We start from the raw sequence: 21,793 nt of genomic DNA on the forward strand, positions 1-21,793 counted from the left end.
CTGAGGGTTATCTTTTTGTCTTGTTTATGGTTTCCTTTGCTGTGCAGAAGCTTGGAAGTTTCATTAGGTCCCATTTGTTTATTTTTGTTTTTATTTCCATTACTCTAGGAGGTGGATGAAAAAAGATCTTGCTGTGATTTATGTCAAAGAGTGTTTCTTCCTATGTTTTCCTCTAAGAGTTTGATAGTTTCTGGCCTTACATTTAGGTCTTTAATCCATTTTGAGTTTATTTTTGTGTATGGTGTTAGGGAGTGTTCTAATTTCATTCTTTTACATGTAGCTGTCCAGTTTGCCCAGCACCACTTATTGAAGAGACTGTCTTTTCTCCATTGTATATCTTTGCTTCCTTTGTCATAGATTAGTTGACCATAGGTGCATGGGTTTATCTCTGGGCTTTCTGTCTTGTTCCATTGATCTACGTTTCTGTTTTTGTGCCAGTACCATATTGTCTTGATTACTGTAGCTTTGTAGTATAGTCTGAAGTCAGGGTGTCTGATTCCTCCAGCTCCGTTTTTTTCCCTCAAGATTGCTTTGGCTATTCGGGGTCTTTTGTGTCTCCATACAAATTTTAAGACGATTTGTTCTAGTTCCGTAAAAAATGCCATTGGTAATTTGATAGGGATTGCATTGAATCTGTAGATTGCTTTGGGTAGTGTAGTCAATTTCACAATGTTGATTCTGCCAATCCAAGAACATGGTATATCTCTCCATCTGTTGGTATCATCTTTAATTTCTTTCATCAGTGTCTTATAGTTTTCTGCATACAGGTCTTTTGTCTCCTTAGGTAGGTTTATTCCTAGGTATTTTATTCTTTTTTGGTAAATGAGAGTGTTTCCATAATTTCTCTTTCAGATTTTTCATCATTAGTGTATAGGAATGCAAGAGATTTCTGTGCATTAATTTTGTATCCTGCAACTTTACCAAATTCATTGATTAGCTCTAGTAGTTTTCTGGTGGCATCTTTAGGATTTTCTGTGTATAGTATCATGTCATCTGCAAACAGTGACAGTTTTACTTCTTCTTTTCCAGTTTGTATTCCTTTTATTTCTTTTCCTTCTGTGATTGCCATAGCTAGGACTTCCAAAACTGTGTTGAATAATAGTGGTGAGAGTGGACATCCTTGTCTTGTTCCTGATCTTAGAGGAAATGCTTTCAGTTTTTCACCATTGAGAATGATGTTTGCTGTGGTTTGTCATATATGGTCTTTATTATGTTGAGGTAGGTTCCCTCTATGCCCACTTTCTGGAGAGTTTTTATCATAAATTGGTGTTGAATTTTGTAAAAAGCTTTTTCTGCACCTATTGAGATGATCATATGGTTTTTATTCTTCAATTTGTTAATATGGTGTATCACATTGGTTGATTTGTGTATATTGAAGAATCCTTGCTTCCCTGGGATAAATCCCACTTGATCATGGTGTATGATCCTTTTAATGTCTTGTGGATTCTGTTGCTAGTATTTTGTTGAGGATTTTTGCATCTATATTCATCAGTGATATTGGTCTGTTATTTTCTTTTTTTGTAGTATCTTTGTCTGGTTTTGGTGTCGGGGTGATGGTGGCCTCATAGAATGAGTTTGGGAGTGTTCCTTCCTCTGCAGTTTTTTGGAAGAGTTTGAGAAGGATGGGTGTTAGCTCTTCTCTGAATTTTTGATAGAATTCACCTGTGAAGCCATCTGTTCCTGGACTTTTGTTTCTTGGAAGATTTTTAATCACAGTTTCAATTTCATTACTTTTGATTAGTCTGTTCATATTTTCTCTTTCTTCCTGGTTCAGTCTTGGAAGGTTATACCTTTCTAAGAATTTGTCCATTTCTTCCAGGTTGTCCATTTTATTGGCATAGAGTTGCTTGTAGTAGTCTCTTAGGATGCTTTGTATTTCTGTGGTGTCTGTTGTAACTTCTTTTTCATTTCTAATTTTATTGATTTGAGTCCTCTCCCTCTTTTTCTTGATGAGTCTGGCTAATGGTTTATCAATTTTGTTTATCTTCTCAAAGAACCAGTTTTAGTTTTATTGATCTTTGCTATTGTTTTCTTTGTTTCTATTTCATTTACTTCTGCTCTGCTCTTTATGATTTCTTTCCTTCCGCTAATTTTGGATTTTGTTTGTTCTTCTTTTTCTAGTTCCTTTAGGTGTAATGTTAGATTGTTTACTTGAGATTTTTGTTTCTTGAGGTAGGCTTGTGTAGCTATAAACTTCCCTCTTAGAACTGCTTTTGCTGCATCCCATAGATTTTGGATCATCGTGTTTTCATTGTCATTTGTCTCTAGTTATTTTTTGATTTCTTCAGTGATCTCTTGGTTATTTAGCAACGTATTGTTTAGCCTCCATGTGTTTGTGTTTTTTACGTTTTTTTCCCTGTAATTCATTTCTAATCTCATAGCATTGTGGTCAGAAAAGATGCTTTATATGATTTCAATTTTCTTAAATTTACTGAGGCTTGATTTGTGACCCAAGATGTGATCTGTCCTGGAGAATGTTCCGTGCGCCCTTGAGAAGAAAGTGTAATCTGCTGTTTTTGGATGGGATGTCCTATAAATATCAATTAAATCTATCTGGTCTGTTGTGTCATTTAAAGCTTCTATTTCTTTGTTTATTTTCTGTTTGGATGATCTGTCCACTGGTGTAAGTGAGGTGTTAAAGTCCCCCACTGTTATTGTGTTACTGTCAATTTCCTCTTTTATAGCTGTTAGCAGTTGCCTTATGTATTGAGAGCGCTCCTATGTTGGGTGCATATATATTTATAATTGTTGTATCTTCTTGGATTGATCCCTTGATCATTATGTAGTGTCCTTCCTTTCTCTTGTAATATTCTTTATTTTAAAGTATTTTTTCTGATATGAGTTAGCTACTCCAGCTTTCTTTTGATTTCCATTTTCATGGAATATCTTTTTCCATCCCCTCACTTTCAGTCTGTATGTGTCCCTAGGTCTGAAGTGGGTCTCTTCTAGACAGCATATATATGGGTCTTGTTTTTGTATCCATTCAGCAAGCCTGTGTCTTTTGGTTGGAGCATTTAATCCATTCACTTTTAAGGTAATTATCGATATGTATGTTCCTATGACCAGTTTCTTAATTGTTTTTGGTTTGTTTTTGTAGGTCCTTTTCTTCTCTTGTGTTTCCCACTCGGAGAAGTTCCTTTAGCAGTTGTTGTAGAGCTGGTTTGGTGGTGCTGAATTCTTTTAGCTTTTGCTTGTCTGTAAAGCTTTTGATTTCTCCATGGAATCTGAATGAGATCCTTGCTGCATAGAGTAATCTTGGTTGTAGTTTCTTCCCTATCATCACTTTAAGTATATCATGTCACTCCCTTCTGGCTTGTAGAGTTTCTGCTGAGAAATCAGCTGTTAACCTTATGGGAGTTCCCTTGTATTTTATTTGTTGTTTTTCCCTTGCTGCTTTCAATAATTTTTCTTTGTCTTTAATTTTTGCCAGTTTGATTACTATGTGTCTCAGCGTGTTTCTCCTTGGTTTATCCTGTATGAGACTTTCTGCGTTTCCTGGACTTGGGTGGCTATTTCCTTTCCCATGTTAGGGAAGTTTTCAACTATAATCTCTTCAGATATCTTCTCGGGTCCTTTCTCTCTCTCTTCTCCTTCTGGGACCCCTATAATGCGAATGTTGTTGCGTTTAATGTTGTCCCAGACGTCTCTTAGGCTGTCTTCATTTCTTTTCATTCTTTTTTCTTTAGTCTGTTCCACAGCAGTGAATTCCACCATTCTGTCTTCCAGGTCACTTATCCGTTCTTCTGCCTCAGTTATTCTGCTATTGATTCCTTCTAGTATAGTTTTCATTTCAGTTATTGTATTGTTCATCTCTGTTTGTTTGTTGTTTAATTCTTCTAGGTCTTTGTTAAACATTTCTTGCATCTTCTTGATCTTTGCCTCCATTCTTTTTCTAAGGTCCTGGATCATCTTCACTATCATTATTCTGAATTCTTTTTCTGGAAGGTTGCCTATCTCCACTTCATTTAGTTGTTTTTCTGGCGTTTTATCTTGTTCCTTCATCTGGTATTAGCCCTCTACCTTTTCATCTTGTCTGTCTTTCTGTGAATGTGGTTTTTGTTCCACAGGCTGCAGGATTGTAGTTCTTCCTTCTTCTCCTGTCTGCCCTCTGGTGGATGAGGCTATCTAAGAGGCTTGATGGGAGGGACTGTTGGTGGGTAGAGCTGACTGTTGCTCTGGTGGGCAGAGCTTAGTTAAACTTTAATCCACTTGACTGTTGATGGGTGAGGTTGTGTTCCCTCCTTGTTGGTTGTTTGGCCTGAGGCAACCCAACAGTGGAGCCTACCTGGGCTCTTTGGTGGGGCTAATGACAGACTCTGGGAGGGCTCACTCCAAGGAGTACTTCCCAGAACTTCTGCTGCCAGTGTCCTTGTCCCTACCGTGAGCCACAGCCCCCCCAACATCGCCTCTGCAGGAGACCCTCCAACACTAGCAGGTAGGTCTGGTTCAGCCTCCCCTGGAGTCACTGCTCCTTCCCATGGGTCCCAATGCGCACACTACTTTGTGTGTGCCCTCCAAAATTGGAGTCTCTCTTTCCCCCAGTCCTGTCAAAGTCCTGCAATCAATTCCCACTAGGCTTCAAAGTCTGATTCTCTAAGAATTCCTCCTCCCATTGCTGGACCCCCAGGTTGGGAAGCCTGACATGGGGCTCAGAACCTTCACTCCAGTGGGTGGACTTCTGTGGTATAAGTGTTCGCCAGTCTGTGAGTCACCCACCCACCAGTTATGGGATTTGATTTTACTGTGATTGCGCCCCTCCTACTGTCTCATTGTGGCTTCTTCTTTGTCTTTGGATGTGGGGTATCTTTTTTGGTGAGTTCCAGTGTCTCCCTGTTGATGATTGTCCAGCAGCAGCTAGTTGTGATTCTGGTGTTCTCGCAAGAGGGAATGAGAGCACGTCCTTCTACTCTGCCATCTTGGTTCCTCCCGATGCTTGAGTTTTAGTGACAGGATTCTGCACAGTTGTCCCTGGAAGTCTGTTTTAATTGGGAACCATTTTGCCTTTAGAACTTTGGGTTTGAACAAAGCCAAATCACAGGGAGAATTCCAAATTTGCTGCAAAATAAAGGCATGTGTTTAGTTCCACTGGGTCCTTTGTATTTTCATTGGTTGGTTGGCAAAAATCTTAGGGACTCCTCAGGGCTTCTCATTCTGAGAGAGGTGCCTCTCTGCACGTGGAAGAATGATGAGCAGGTTAGATGGGGATGCCAGGTAGGCCCTTTTGTTTCATTATTGATGGATTACTTTAGTCCTGAGATGTTTGCTATCAGGACAGTGTTCTTGGTTTAAGTTTGCTTATGGATCTGTGATTTTTTTCCCCATTATTTAGTCGCAAATTTGCCCTTTTTGATGAGCAGCATCGAGAAGAGATGCGAAAAGAACGGCGGAGGATTCAAGAGCAACTGAGGCGGCTTAAGCGAAACCAGGAAAAGGAGAAGCTTAAGGGTCCTCCTGAGAAGAAGCCCAAAAAAATGAAGGAGCGTCCTGACCTAAAAGTAAGTGTATGTGGTGTGATCATAACTAAGAAAGCATACCTTTTCCCTTAGCTTTTGGCATCCTCCCTTACTGGGAATGAGGGCAGTATTGTGGAAAACTAGTTTGAATTGATGTGGCCACTTGGGTGTTATTAGTACTATTGTGACTGGTACTGACAACACCAGACTTGATCTGGTGTCTTTGGGTGTCATTTATACTTCATCCATTGGAAATATTTTCTGTGAGTTGAGATAGGCGTGGTGGATTTTTTTTAACATGTACACGTATGTACATATATGAACACATCTTGTTTTTCAATTGCATGTATTAAAAGAAGCAACAGAAAAAAATCATACAATACAGGTTGCTTTGCATAATTTAGGTGGGATTCCAGATATTACTCTGCAGTGTAACTGTAACGTGCATCACAAAATGAGGCAACTGTGGTACAGTGGAAAGAGCCATGGACTGGGAAACAGAAGATCTGGGTTCAGGTTCTTGTTCTGCCATTTAGTAACTCTGTGACCGTAACCTCTCCAAACCTGTTTTCTCTTCTATAAAATGATACCTATCTCACACTGGTGTTGTATTAAAGTATATAATGCATGGGAAGCACTTTATAAACTAAAATTCTCAACAAATGGGAACTGCTGTTAACACGTACTGAGGTCATTAAGTATTTTAATGTTTCTTTCTTCCATGTGATATCATATAAGTATTGTATGATACGGTATTGATCCATTTTACAGATGAAACTGAGGGCAGTAGCAAAAGTAAGATGGAGACTTCGGCTTTTTGTTTTTTGGGGTTTTTTGCCACACTGCACGGCTTGTGGGATCTTAGTTCCCTGACCAGGGGTTGAACCCAGGCCCTCTGCAATGAGAGCACGGAGTCCTAACCACTGGACCACCAGGGAATTCCTGGAGACTTGGTATTATTAAGCCTTTTCCTTGAGGCTGGGAATACACCCATGCTGGCTGCCTGTGAAGCTGAATGCAGCCTTGGGCTTCCAGTGGCCTTTCTTATGCATATTTAATATTTTCGTAGTTTACAACTTAAATTGGGGGTAGAAATCCTCTCTCTTTTCTCCTTCACTTGGTTTTTAAAGTAATGTTCAGTCTCTGGATTTCGTTTTGTTTTTAATGTGTCATTTCCATACATGCACTTTTGTCTAGTGCCTTCTGGTTGAAAGGCGTATAACGATTCTGTTAGAATAAAATTTCTGGGCCTGCCTTTGTTTCTTTTCTACCTTCTATATATTTCTTAAAGCTAACAGGAAGAAGCCTGCTTACCTCTGACATGTTGATACTTTTCCTTTTGCAGCTGAAATGTGGGGCTTGTGGTGCCATTGGGCACATGAGAACAAACAAATTCTGCCCCCTTTATTATCAAACAAATGCCCCACCTTCCAACCCTGTTGCCATGACAGAGGAGCAGGAGGAAGAGTTGGAAAAGACAGTCATTCATAATGATAATGAAGAACTTATCAAGGTTGAAGGGACCAAGATTGTCTTAGGGAAGCAACTAATTGAGAGGTAAGAGATAGCAGGTGGGAGAGATCTGTTGGTGGTATCGATGGGTGGCAGGGGTGGATGTGATGTGTTCTCTGAAGTGGAACTGAGGACATAGGAACTTTGATGGATTTTCCTCACTAATTGTTGCCAGTAATGAAAATTAGTCTTGTGAAGCACTCATTAAGCTCCACCACTTGCCCTTGGGCATGCTACCTAACTTTTCTGAGTCTTAGTTTCCTTATTTAGAAAATAAAATCACCCTTACAACGGTAGCTATGAAGGTAAAATGAGGGAGACTGTATAAAAAATGTAGTATAGTGCCTGGCATATAGTAGATGCTCTTCCCATTCTACTTCCAGGCACTTGTAATATTTGTAAGGTCCCTGATCTCAGATGTTCTGATAATGGACCATCCAAAAAGATTAAGGAGACAAGCTATGCTTATACTTATCTGTCTCTTGCTCTCAGAGAATTTGATAATCAAGTAGAAAAGTTTTTAAATAAAACAAATTCTCCCCTAAAGTTTTAGTTTGAAAATTGCAAACCTACAGAAAAGCTGAAGGAATAATAAAGTTTGTTGTTCCTCTTAATTCACCAGCTGTTAACATTTGTCACATTTGTTTCATCTTTATATATCTAAAACATTTTCTTTCTGCTGAAACATTTGGAAGTTTTAGGCATCATGGCATTTCACTCAGATTCTTTAGCACACATAAAGAATAAAGATTGGCAAACATGATACTATTACTACACGTAAGAAAATTAACATTAATTCAATAGGATCTAATATTCAGTCCTTATTCAAATTTCGCCAGCTGTGTCAATGTCCTTTATTGCCTGCCCCTCACCCCCCTTCAGGATCCAATTCCAGTTCAAACATTAAGTATTTTGAGTTTCTCTTAATCTACAACTGTCCTCCCCACCTTTTTGGTTTTCATGACTTTGAATGTTTTGAAGAGTCCAGGCCAATGGTCTCATAAAACATTCCACATTCTGGATTTGTCTGTTTTCACATTGATTATATTCAGAGTAAATGTCTTTGGCAAGATTACAACATAGGTGGTATTATGTACTTACTGCACCACATCAGGAAGCAGATAACGTCAGGTTTTCTCAGTATTTTGATTATCTTATTAAAGTGTTAATCCTCAGATTCCTCTATAATAAAGGTATGTTTTTTCCATTGTAATTAATATGTGGGTGAATATCCTGGTTTTTTAAAAATTTTTTTTTTGACTGTGTTGTGTCTCCATTGCTGCACGTGGGCTTTCTCTAGTTGTGGCAAGTGGGGGCTACTCTTCATCGCGGTGCGTGGGCTTCTTGTTGCAGTGGCTTCTCCTATTGCGGAGCACAGGCTCTAGGCATTGCAGGCTTCAGTAGTTGCAGCATGCGGGCTCAGTAGTTGTGGCACATGGGCTCTAGGGTGCGTGGGCTTCAATAGTTGTGGCTTGCAGGCTCAGTAGTAGTTGTGGCTCTTGGGCTTAGTTGCTCTGCAGCATGTGGGATCTTCCCGGACCAGGGATCAAACCCATGTCCCCTGCATTGACAGACGGATTCTTAACCACTGCACCACCAGGGAAGTCCCTTTTTTTTTTTTTTTTTTTCCAGTAGCTTGAAACAACATACATTTATTATCTCACAGTTTCTGTGGGTCAGGAGTCTGGGCACAGCTCAGCTGGGTCCTCTGCTCAGAGGCTGCCTTCAAGATGTCACTAGGGACTGCGGTCTATCCTGCTAACAATCTTTCTCTCGATAGTTTTAACATCCATTGATGATCATTACCTGATAACTGAGTTATTACATTGGGGGTTGCTTAATGGTGGTTTTTCTAATTCTTTTCATTCTTTCTCCGTTAACTGGCATTCTGTAAAGAGCTTCCCCCTCCCTTTTTTGTTTGGGTATTACTATAGATTCTGAAATTCTTTCTTTTGGAAACTTTAATATATTAAGATCTATTAACATCATTATTAATTTTGATGGCCAGATTGTCCCAAATTTGATCCCTTCAGGCCTGACCTGTGTCCTTTGGAAATGACCCTATAAATTTTGAAAACTTCTTTGCTTTTTGGCACGGGATGTTCCAGGCTATCCTTGAAATTTCCCTGTCCCAGACCCAGAATCAGCCATTTCTCAGGGATTCCTGGTTCCTTTTATTGGAGAATGGTATTTAGAAAACAATATCTAGGTGTTAGGTATACTCATTGCCACTGAGATGTCATTGCTTCTAGGCTCTTAGTAGACAGAACTGGGAAATATACATATATTGTAAATCACAACTTCATATCAATACCTCCAATTCAAATTGTATCTACAGCTTCTTCCTCATCTTCCTCCGTTTCATATTTGTATCCTTTCTTTGGTTCCCAACATCTTGCTCTGTCCTATGATATTTACAAAATAGTTTGAGAATTACAATACCAATACTACTACCAACAGCAAATCTGTACAGTAGGTTCAAGGTGTTTTCTGTAATTAGTTGTCCTTGGATTATATGCCACTGAAGTTGTACAGTCAGGGTATTCTATTCAAAATATATTTGAATTCTTTTTTGAGTATATAATTTTTAATTAATTTGATATGCAGTTATATTCATTTGTTTCTGTTTCTGTTTAGATTTGAGGGTTGTTTTCCATCCTCGTTAATTTAATTTATCAATATCTATAGTAGTCATGTTTTGAAGCACATTAGAAAAGGAAAATGTAGTAACTTGATCCCATATGATGGAAAGGAAAAAGGTGGATGGGCTTTTAATGATTGAGGGAGACTCAAATTAGTTTTTCTTTTCAAACCTGCTTTAATTTCTTCCTTGTTTCTATTCTGAGTAAGTTAAATTTCCTAGCCTTTTAACCCAAAGATAGAATGTTGGAGCTGGGAGGATTCTTGAAATTCCTTTAGCCTAGTTCCCTTATCATCCAAATAGGAAACTGAGGTGAAGTTGTGGCTTGCCTAGTTTTTTATTAATTTGGAGATCCTATGAGGCCTTCCCTGATCTGAGCCTTAGAATGTGGATGTCTGGCCTTTGGTTTGGCTTTTTCCTCCCCAGGCTCATGCTCAGGTACTTTGGACTTTTTCATTGTAGTTGCTTTTTTTCTGGGGACTAGAAATAGGGACTGCACGCTATGAAAGTGTTATTGATTGCAGTGCAGATGAGGTTCGCAGAAAATCTCTGGTTCTCAAGTTCCCTAAGCAGCAACTTCCTCCCAAGAAGAAACGGCGAGTTGGAACCACTGTTCACTGTGACTATTTAAATGTGAGTATTGGCATTGCCTGCTTTCTGACCACATAGGGTTCTCATTAATTCCCCCAGCCCTCTAAGCCATGGCCCTGATATAGCCTTAGATTCTCCCTTTGGCCTTGCCCTGAGAATTACGTGTACTGTGCATTACAGCGTTTCCAAACTATATATGTATTGGCGTTTATTTTTTTTTTTTAATCTAAAGAAGCATTCTGATTTCTTGTTTTTCCTTAGAGACCTCATAAGTCCATTCACCGGCGCCGGACAGACCCCATGGTGACATTGTCATCCATTTTGGAGTCTATCATCAATGACATGAGAGATCTTCCAAATGTGAGTTCATTTCATTCAGATCTACAGTATGGATGGCAAGGCTGTTCTGTGTGATTTCAGATAGATGGCAGTAGAGTATAGTCCTAGGAACCTGGAACTCCTGATTCTTTGGGATATAGTTTTTCATTTATTTTTTAACAGTTTAGTAGAGGAAACAGACCTGCTCCATCTAGAGATTCCTTTGAGAGTTGACGGCCAGGTAGAGGTAAGATGTGAGAGAGTCTTGAAGAATTGGTCTGGCAGTTGTTCTTTGCTCATGGATGGTGCTGGCTCTTGTTTGCACAGACGTACCCTTTCCACACTCCAGTCAATGCAAAGGTTGTAAAGGACTACTACAAAATTATCACCCGACCAATGGACTTACAAACGCTCCGTGAAAATGTGCGTAAACGCCTCTACCCATCTCGGGAAGAGTTCAGAGAGCATTTGGAGCTAATTGTGAAAAATAGTGCAACCTACAATGGTAAGAATCACCTGTTCTTTGACTGCAAAGGTCACCTTTCAGATCCTTATTTATCCCTTACTAGTCCTAAATTTAGACTAGATTGGACTGACTGAAAGGACCTACAATGTATTAGTGCATTTTGGGGTTATGAAAATCAGGTAATGTACATTTTAATCATTTAATAAGTATTGCTTCTTTTTATTCCCACTTTTTAATATCCTCTAGAGAATTTAGAGAATCTGTTGAAATGAAACAATTGCATGAGAAGCAGTGAGAGATAGGAGTGAGCCTATAAGTAAATAGAAGGGAGAGGCATTCAGTGTGGATGGAACCCCCGCAGAGTATATGCTTGTTGACTATATTTGTCTTTGATTTGGTCTACAAATCTGTTATAGGGGCTGTTATATGTCTATTTTGCTCAAAAGCTGGAAAGGCAAGGAGGAAGAAATCTGTTTTCTGAGTCTTAAAGAGTTCAAGAAACAGTATAGCTTCTGCATGTAGAGGATAAAGTTTTCTGGTTTCCAGTTATATCCTTAGTGTAGGGATTAAGGTTACAGATAGAGTATGAACTATGGCTCTGCCACTTACTAATTGAGTTACCTTAGACAACTTTTTTTTTTTTTTTTTTTTTTTTGCGCGGTACGCGGGCCTCTCACTGTTGTGGCCTCTCCCGTTGCGGAGCACAGGCTCCGGACGCGCAGGCTCAGCAGTCATGGCTCATGGGCCCAGCTGCTCCGCGGCACGCAGGGTCCTCCTGCATTGGCAGGTGGACTGTCAACAACTGTGCCACCAGAGAAGCCCCTAGACAACTTATTTAACCTCTCATAGCCTCTTCAGTTTTCTTACCTGTACACATGGGACAATAGTAGTACCTAGATTTTAATACGTTTCACAAGCAGGCCTGACCCATTTATCTAGTCTCATCTATAGAGACTGGCTCCCAGACCTACTATAGATAGAGACTCTGGCTATGCTCAGTGTTGTATTTAACTAAATATCCTATACCATGTCTTCATGTCTTTGTACAGTCTTTGCCCTTTGTCTGCAGAGTGTCCTTTATTCCATTTCCATTCATATTTCCAGACCAACTCATATCATCTCTTCATAAAGACTTATTCAGATTGCCCAAAGTACCCATTTTTTCAATCCTCTGTGCCCCCCTAACACAATTAAATCAAGTTTTATAGCTCTTATGTGTTATATATAATTGTTTATATATCTGATTTTCCCATCACTTTGTGACCTCCTAGAGAGACTATTCATCTTTGTATTCCGAGGGCGTAGCAGAGTACCAGACACATACAAAGGAATAATAAATTTATTAGTCCCAACTGTCATTCAAGGTGACGAGGATAAATGCATAAACAAAAATCAGCTTGGAAGGGGAATGGGAAGGTAAGAGTTGACTTTGGAAATACAGAGCTTGAGGTACTTGTGGGTCATTTAGGTGGCAGTGTTCGTAAAAATTTGGAAATTTAAGTTCTGACTTTCTCCACATCCCCCTCTAACTCAATCTTCCTTCTTCCTCATACCCAAATGCTGATAATAGTGATAATAGTAGTAGTGCCACCATTGCTAGTATTGCTGTCCATCTAGTTGTACAACCTAGAAATGTTGGCCGTTGTTATTCCACTCTCCCTGCCCTATACTCATAGATCACTAAGTTGTATAAATTGTACCTTCTAAATTTTGCTGGAATACATCCCCTTCCTTTTGGTCTCCATTGCTACTATCTTAGTTGAAGCCCTTGTCGTCTCTTGTTTGACCTCTTGCAATAGCTTCCAGACTTTCTCTCTGCTGCTTGCCTTATTAATTCTTCACACTGTTGACGGTATTTTTTTCTGATACACAAATTTGAAAAATTACTCTCTAGCTTAAAATCTCCAGTGCCTTTGTATCTCCTGTGAGACCATTGTAATATGTCCCTTCTTGCCTTTCCAAGTTCCATTTCCTATTTCTCCTCCACACATACCTACCTGTATTCCAGTTGTACCAAACTACTTGTGATTCCTGTTGTGAAATGTATTGTTTCATGTTTCCATGAATTTGCTTACTTAACATGTTTTTGCATACTTTTTCCTCCCTCTGGAATGTTTTTCAACCCTACTGTCTACCTGATAGACTTCTCTTGTTTAAAAACACTGCTCGATTGTCATTCACAACAAGCCTTCCCTACTCCTCCCTGGTACTCAGATTTAATTGTTGTAAAACAACTTAAAACACGTTGCAACCCCTCCACAGTTCATAGTAATCAGTGTATTCCTCTATTTGCACTTACACTCACTTTTTAAAAACTTTATTATGGAAATTGTTAGGCATATACAGAAGTAGAGAGAAAGTAAATAAACTTCAGTGCACCTATTCACCCAGTTCCACAATCACCAGCATATATGGCCAGTCTTGTTCATTGTTTAGCCTGTATTTCCAGACGTCATATCATTTCATCTGTAGATACTTCAAGCACTTACACCCTGTCGTGCATTGTTTTATTTTCATATCATTTTCTTTAACTAAACCAAGAACTCTCTAAGGTAGGGACTATGTCTTATTTTCCCTTTATTCTCAACATTGAACACATCACAGACAGTCATTAAACAGTTGTTGAATGAATAAACAAATCCCTGTTAATTAATTAATAAGTAGTTGAGAAAAGAGCTGAGTTTTAGGCTCTGGGGAGCACTTACACGAAAGAATTGACAGAGGAAGATAAGAAAGTATACTGAAAGGAAGTAGCCAGAATTACTGTTTTTTTACATGAAAATGTTTTCACTATCCCTATGATGAGCTTAAATTAGGGTAGCCATAAGCAGGGAATGTAGGAGGTAGTTGGAGGATTCTGTGAAGCTCTTGTTACGGATTTCAGGGAAATTAAAGTAATAGTCTGGGGTGGGGTGGAGATTCTTTTCTGACAAAGGCTTTGGACTAGCCGTATGTTGGATGGACATCACAAACCATGAGTTCTGCAAACAAAAATTGCAGTCACAAATTTTGTATGCTGAGTCTGGAAAGATTATAAATCATTCATTGGTCTCCTTAGCCATCCTTAAACAAATTGTCATTCCCCATCCATAGTTTTATTTTCAAGGTATTAAAGGCAGCAGTATCGACAGTAGCACCGCTATGTATGGATATACACAAATAAGGGAGAGAGTTAAAATTAGTTTATTCATCCATATTGTGCATCTGCTATGTGTTAGGCACTGAAAAATGGAGATAAGACTGATACATCTGTCTAACCCAGCAGCTAGGCTGGTGCCTGGCACATATTAGGTGATTAAGTAAATGAGTTAAAAGTCTGGAGAGGTGTTGGTAGCTCTTGCCTCCCTTTTTTTTTTTTTGCGGTACGCGGGCCTCTCACTGTTGTGGCCTCTCCCGTCGCGGACGCGCAGGCTCAGCGGCCATGGCTCACGGGCTTAGCCGCTCCGCGGCATGTGGGATCTTCCTGGACTGGGGCACAAACCCGTGTCCCCTGCATCGGCAGGCGGACTCTCAGCCACTGCGCCACCAGGGAAGCCCTTGCCTCCCCTTTTTAGTGGTCCCATCTCTTTTATTGTTCCTCTGTAATCTAGGACCGAAGCACTCATTGACCCAGATCTCTCAATCCATGCTGGATCTCTGTGATGAAAAACTTAAAGAGGTAAGACATTTAAAATGAGAGAAAAGCAGTAGAATGAAGCTGGCAGGTACCAGTATTGAGGAAGTAGGGAATGTAACAGAAGGAAGAGTAGAGAAATGAGGGAGTAGCAGGTCTTTTGTACGTTAGAGTCTGGAGGGGACCTTAGAAATCATGTAATCTAATCCCTCCCTCTTGTAGATGGAAAGACTGAGGTCCACAGAAGAAACTAATTTGTCTTGGGCATCATGGCTATTAAATAGTAGGGCTACGATTAAAATATAAAATCCATATAACTCTTAGGAAATTGACTTCCCAGGAAGTCAGCTGAAGCTAAGAGACTGTTTTGGCAGGGAGAAATTTTAATTTTTAAAAGATAATCTATCTGTATTTCATCTTCTTAACAACAAAAAAAAATGGTACCTTAATAGGCTTAAAAAATATAAGTATGATGATGTTAATATTGCAGTAGAAATTTCATAAAAGAGGATAACCAAATGGCCGGTAAACATGAAAAGATTCTCAACTTGATTGATCATTGGGGAGATACAAATTTAAACTGATTAGTTAACACTGCATATCTCCCTTAGAAAGACTAAAATTTAAAGACTTAAAAAAACAAAAGACTGAGTTTTAGTGTATGAGGATATGGAGCAGTTGACACACAAACTTTTTCCTAGTACAATCTAAAATGAATTTGTTGGGTTAGATTCCCTTACACAAAAGTCACTACTCAACAATAATGTGTTCAGTGTTTTCAGCAGTAGTTTTACGGCAAAAGCAGTTTGATACTAAAACTTAATTTGGTGAAGATGTTTTTGTTGTGGGAGCTAAGCTAGATCTACAAGAATAGAAGATAGAATACCTAGAGGAATTGGTCAGTACATCTCTTTTGATCCTTTTATTGGAATATTATTTCTCTTATCTGGACTTTTTGTCTGGAACTGAATAGGCCACAGTTCAAAGTTAGACTTTTTGGGACAAGGGCAATAGACCACTGAACCTTAAATTATCCTTAATACTCTATGGTGATTATACCTCAGGGAAACCTCTGCCTTTCCTTTGCTTTGTTTCATGTTAGAAAGAAGACAAATTGGCTCGTTTGGAGAAAGCTATCAACCCCTTGCTGGATGATGATGACCAAGTGGCATTTTCTTTTATTCTGGACAACATTGTCACCCAGAAAATGATGGCAGTTCCAGATGTAAGTGGTCTGTGTGTTAAATATTGTGAGGATAGTACAGGGGAGAGGAAAGGGTGAAAGGATGTGTGCATGTGTATGTTGGGGAGTCTGGAGTGTGGTGTTTGTCAATTCAAACTGGTATATAATTTTAAAAAGAAACCATTTTGCTCTATGAGTGCATTATCATTGAAATCAAAGAGGCCAGGAATCTGTGATATAGAGAGGTTCTTTATACCTGTTGTTGACATTCAGTATTTTAATGCTCCTGAATAGCCCTGGAGAGAAGTTAGGATGCCAGCTAATGGGAGGTTTTGGATTTAGAGGTGCTTCTTAACAAATGAGAGTTTGATAATTACCCAGCATTCGTTGTCTTTTTTTTTTTCTTTTTTTTAATTTATTTATTTTTGGCTACGTTGGGTCTTTGCTGCTGCGCGCGGCTTTCTCTAGTTGCGGTGAGCGGGGGCTACTCTTCGTTGCAGTGTGCAGGCTTCTCATTGCAGTGGCTTCTCTTGTGGAGCACAGGCTCTAGGCGTGTGGGCTTCAGTAGTTGCGGCACACGGGCTCAGTAGTTGTGGCACGCAGGCCCTAGAGTGCAGGCTCGGTACTTGTGGCTCACGGGCTTAGTTGCTCCGAGGCATGTGGGATCTTCCCAGACCAGGGCTCGAACCCACGTCCCCTGCATTGGCAGGCAGATTCTTAACCACTGTGCCACCACCCAAGTCCCGCGTTTGTTGTTTCATTTTTTGTCTTGCAACTTTATGGCAGGGGTACCATGTTGATTCTTTGTATCATTTTGTAATGATCCTCCCTAGGAAATTCTGAACTGAGTTTCCTTTTGTGTTGTAGGCATATGTTGTGTATGCAGTAACGCTATAAACCAGCGGTCCCCAATCTTTTTGGCACCAGGGACCGGTTTCGTGGAAGACAATTTTTCCACGGATGGTGGGTGGGGGATGGTTTCAGGATGATTCAAGCGCATTACATTTATTGTGCACTTTATTTCTATTATTATTACATTGTAATGTATAATGAAATAATTACACAACTCACCATGATGCAGAATCAGTGGGAGGCCTGAGCTTGTTTTCACTTGCCACTCACTGATAGGGTTTTGATATGCGTCTGCAAGCAATTGATTTATTATGGTCTCTTGTGCAGTCAAGCCTCTCTGCTAATTATCATTAATTATCATCTGCTAATCTGTATTTGCAGCCACTCCCCAGCGCTAGCATTATCACCTCAGCTCCACCTCAGATCATCAGGCATTAGATTCTCATAAGGAGCACGCAACCTAGATTCCTCACATGCGCCAGTTCCCAGTAGGGTTCACACTCCTGTGAGAATCTAATGCCACTGCTGATCTGACAGGAGTCGAGCTCAGGCGGTAACGGGAGCGATGGGGAACGGCTGTAAATACAGATGAAGCTTCACTCGCTCGCTCACCTGCCCACCACTCACCTCTTGCTGTGCGGCCCGGTTCCTAACAGGCCACGGGCTGGTACCGGTCCATGGCCCAAGGGTTGGGGACCCCTGCTATGAACCTTCTGCATAGGACAAGGGAATGAGAGATTTCAATTGTGAATATAGAGCAGGGGTCCTTACCCTACCAGGGCACATGAACCCATAAAGGAATCCCCTTAAATTATATGCAGAGTTTTGTATGATTATGTGTCTTTCTGGGAAAAGGGTTCATAGCTTTTGTCGGAGTCTTAAGAATATTTGTGACCCAGTGAAGTTTGAGAATCTCTGGTATAAAGAATGGTTTCCATTTAATTTCTCATGCTTTCTTTTTGCTAGTCTTGGCCATTTCATCACCCAGTTAATAAGAAGTTTGTTCCAGATTATTACAAAGTGATTGTCAGTCCAATGGATTTAGAGACCATACGTAAGGTGAGTGATTTGGTCTAAAATGTCTTTTGGGAATCAAGTAACTTTGTGTATCTGAGTTCCTGATTCTTTTAATCACAGAATATCTCCAAGCACAAGTATCAGAGTCGGGAGAGCTTTCTAGACGATGTCAACCTTATTCTGGCCAACAGTGTTAAATACAATGGTGGGTATTTCTCCTTTTTTTCTCTTTCCGTCAATATATCCATCCAACATTAGTTAGCATTATTAAAATTTAAGTGCATAAAGCAGCCTTGAGCCATGATAGTCAGCAGAATCAGTCATGTGACTTACTTTGCATTTTTTTTTAAAACAGGCACGTACTTTAGTGTGTTCTGTAAAGTTTGCTAATAACGTTTAATGATGAAAAAACAGCGTATATTTATTTTCTAAACTTTGGAAAGCACCGAAAAATGAGATGAGAATAAAAATCAAATGGATATACTTTGGGCCATCACTGCTTTCCATGAGATGTAAAAACTCACCTATGCCCCAGGCCCTTAGATGGAGCTTAGGGAAATGTGTTAAATATAGACCATGGTGTGCTTCCTCAGAGCATGGAGTTTTTGCTCAATATATGAAATGATTACATAATGTATCTCAGGTGCTGTGCTAGCTACTTAAATCTACCAGTGGGAAAGACATCATTGTCCTCAGGTCAATGAAGAGAAACAGTTAAAATGCTGCTTGGCAAGGGCTATATTAGAAGGATGTACAAAGTGCCCTAGAGGAGAGGAAGGAACACCTTCACCTAAGGGTTAGGGAAGACTTCATAAACAAGTTAATACAGTTAAGTTTTGAATGGCTCACTTAAGTAAACATCAGTTGAGCACCTAATATGTGCTGGCACTGATAGATGTTACAAATATAAAGTCAAATTAGATATGTTCTCTGCCTCCAAATTGGTTATAGTTTAGTTGGGAAAACAGAAAAGAAAAATTACAGAACTTAAGTATTATGCTAGATGCATTCACAGAGTGCCAAAGGAAAACAGGAACAGGATATCTAAGTCAGAGTGGGATTAGAGGAAGCTTTCTGGAAGAGAGTTTTCTTAAGCTGAGTTCTAAAGGATCAGTGGAGTTTGCTAACCAAAAAATGAGGAGAAAGCGTTCTAGGCAGGGAGAACAGCAATATATGAAGGCACAGAGACCTGAAATTGCATCTTGGGTTTAAGAAACAAGTTACTGGGGTTGCAGTTAAGTGTACATGTTGATGGATGACTGGTTATATATAGAGAAGTAGACAGGTGTCAGATCATAAGAGGGCCTAGTGTATGCCATATGTCATACTTAAGAGCTTTTACATTATCCTAAATGGAAAAACATAGAAAGAATTAGGCAGCAAAATGACAATCCCAAATAACTCCTGAAGCAAAACAGAAGAGGGAGCTAAGGGCATTTGAGAGAATTGCCTAGCATACTGAGGTCTCAGCTAAAAATCCACCTGATTGTATGACTTTTCTCCACAATATTCAGGAACCCAAGTAGTGTGGCTGTTAAGTTTGCCAGATAGAAGGGACAGAGAATTAGAAAGAGGAGGTGACGGAGGGGACAACCAGAACGACAGATGAGGAAATGGGTATTCTGGGTTTAGAGAATAGAATATCATGGAGGAATGAAAGAACAGGGTAAGTTCAAGGAACTGTACTTGACTAGAACCTATGTATTTCATTAAGAGAAGTGGTAGGAGGGCTTCCCTGGTGGCACAGTGGTTGAGAATCTGCCTGCCAACGCAGGGGACATGGGTTCGATCCCTGGTCCGGGAAGATCCCACATGCCGCGGAGCAACTAAGCCCGTGCGCCACAACTACTGAGCCTGTGCTCTAGAGCCCGTGAGCCACAACTACTGAAGCCCACACGCCTAGAGCCCATGCTCCGCAACAAGAGAAGCCACTGCAATGAGAAGCCCGCACACCGCAATGAAGAGTAGCCCCCACTCGCCGCAACTAGAGAAAAGCCCATGCGCAGCAGCGAAGATCCAACACAGCCAAAAATAAATAAATAAAATAAATTTTTTAAAAAAAAGAGAAGTTGTAGGAGATGAGCCTTCCATTTTTGTTCCATCTGGGTTGCATTAAAAGAATCTGCGTTGTCCCTTGTGCCCTTCTTATTGCTGATTGGAAAGTGGAAATGACCTCTGTGAGGTCATTTATTTCTCCATTATTGTCTCCTGAAAACACCTAAAGCTAATCAGCCAAAATTCTGGTAATAGAAGTTGGCAGGCTCACAGGTGTCTATAAATGAGTATAACAAGTAATAAGCAAGACTGTTACAGAGAGGATGCTTGGCCTGGTAATGGCTGCCTGAAGATAGAGGGCAGATTTATGAGGAGCTTATGTAAGGCAACAAGAAAAACCCAGAAGATGCTAACTGAAATGAGAAGAGGGCAGATGGACAAATCACAGAAGACAAAAATTAAATACCAAATGAAAATGAATATTCAGTTGTACCTAGTAATCAAAGAAATGCAAATTGAAACAGACCATTTTTTTGCCTATTAAGATGAGCTCAATTTCTCTTTTTTTTTTCAATTTCTTTTTTAATGGAAGTATTCAAAATGCTAGTGAGACAGGTACTCTCAAATGTGCTGTTGGCAGTGTAACATTGTTAGACATTTTTAGAAAGCTCTTTGACAGCATTGAGACCTAAAAATTGTTAAGTGAACAGACTTTATAGTCAGGTAGACTTGAATTTGAATATTGGCCCCACCACTTCATAGCACTGTGACTTTGGACAAGTAACTTAGACTCTGCTTTCTTTTCTGTAAAATGGGGAAAATAATAATACCCTCCTCAGAGGGCTATCGTGAGGAGTAAATAAAATAATGCATGTAAATGCTTAGCATGTGGTAGGATAATCTATCCTAATCAGAGGTACAGACAAAGCTGTTCATGATAATGTCATTTATATTAATTAGAAATAACCTGAATGGTTAATGTAAAGGGAATGACTAGTTATTGTGCCACCTGTATGATGGATTGCTGTGTAAAGATTGAAAGCTTATTTTAAAAACTAATGACAGTGCTCACTTCGGCAGCACATATACTAAAATTGGAGCGATACAGTGAAGATTAGCATGGCCTGTGCACAAGGATGACACGCAAATTCATGAAGCGTTCCATATTTTTTTGTTATAAAACAGAAACACCATTGTAAAGCAATTATACTCCAATAAAGGTGTTAAAAAAAAAAACAAGCTAATGACAAAAGTGCTTAGAATGTTAAGTGAGAAAAGCAGAACATAACTTTATGTCATCTCAGTTATGCTTTTAAGAAAAGATACATAGAAAAAAGACGTGCTGGTGATAAGTGATTATTTCTGAGATGTAAGGTTACGGTTGTCTTCATTTTCATCTTTTGTATGTTTTCCAAGTTTTCTACTGGTATGGAAGGCAGGAAACTCTTTCACGAGGAGGTGATTTTTGAGCTAAATTTTGAAGGATGACGATTATTGTAGCTAATTCTTTAGTGAGCACCTGCTGTGCCAAACAAATAGTCAAGTGGAGAAGGGTGGGGCAGAAGTTCCAGGTAGATAGTGCAAATGCTAAAAAGATAAGAGTGCCTTGGATAGGGCAGTGCAAATAGTTGAGTTTGGCTAGGGTGCAAAGTGGGAGCTAGTTTTGGTGTTAAGAGATTAGCTTTTAAAGTTAGATGGGGCCAAGTCATGAAAGGCCTAGTATGCCTTTAAAAGGACAGACCATCATAACAGGTATTTTAGTAAGATCGTTCTGGAAGCTATCTGAAGAATAGATAGGAGGGAAAATGAAATATGGAGACCAGTAAAGAAACTATTGGCAACAGTCCAAGTTAAAAGTACTGAGAGCTTGAACTAAGTTAAGTAGCAATAAGAATGGAAAGATGGGGACAGATGGTAGAGATATTGAGGAAGCAGGATTGATACCTTCATAAATGGTTGGAAGTTGAGGGTATGGGTAAAGGACAGGGAGAATTCAAAATGATGCCAAGTACTCTTATGCTCTTGGTGAGAACATAAATCAGTACAAACTCTTTAGAGGACTATAAATGTGTATTCCCTTTGACTAAGCAAGTTCATCTCAAAGGAATACTCCACACAGGTTTGCAAAGGCATACGTACAAATGTACATATG

The 21,793-nt window shown here is 39.6% G+C and overlaps 1 protein-coding gene and 1 non-coding gene across 2 annotated transcripts in view; both read left to right on the forward strand.

The window, feature by feature from the left end:
* Positions 1-21,793, forward strand: part of TAF1 (TATA-box binding protein associated factor 1) — an 85,386-nt gene that overhangs the window by 26,886 nt on the left and 36,707 nt on the right. The window contains exons 15-23 of the mRNA XM_027093615.1: positions 5,330-5,495; positions 6,799-7,010; positions 10,131-10,239; positions 10,459-10,557; positions 10,843-11,020; positions 14,572-14,639; positions 15,697-15,819; positions 17,596-17,688; positions 17,767-17,851. Of these exons, the coding sequence (XP_026949416.1) occupies positions 5,330-5,495; positions 6,799-7,010; positions 10,131-10,239; positions 10,459-10,557; positions 10,843-11,020; positions 14,572-14,639; positions 15,697-15,819; positions 17,596-17,688; positions 17,767-17,851 (1,133 nt within the window). The remainder of the gene's footprint in view (positions 1-5,329; positions 5,496-6,798; positions 7,011-10,130; positions 10,240-10,458; positions 10,558-10,842; positions 11,021-14,571; positions 14,640-15,696; positions 15,820-17,595; positions 17,689-17,766; positions 17,852-21,793) is intronic.
* LOC113613185 (U6 spliceosomal RNA) lies at positions 20,706-20,812 on the forward strand. Its single transcript, XR_003430100.1, has one exon. It is a non-coding gene; the product is annotated as a U6 spliceosomal RNA (small nuclear RNA).

This window comes from Aethalodelphis obliquidens, unplaced genomic scaffold (assembly GCF_003676395.1).
Source record: "Aethalodelphis obliquidens isolate GAN/ISIS:26980383/991018 unplaced genomic scaffold, ASM367639v1 scaffold85, whole genome shotgun sequence".
NCBI classification, from domain to species: Eukaryota; Metazoa; Chordata; class Mammalia; order Artiodactyla; family Delphinidae; genus Aethalodelphis; species Aethalodelphis obliquidens.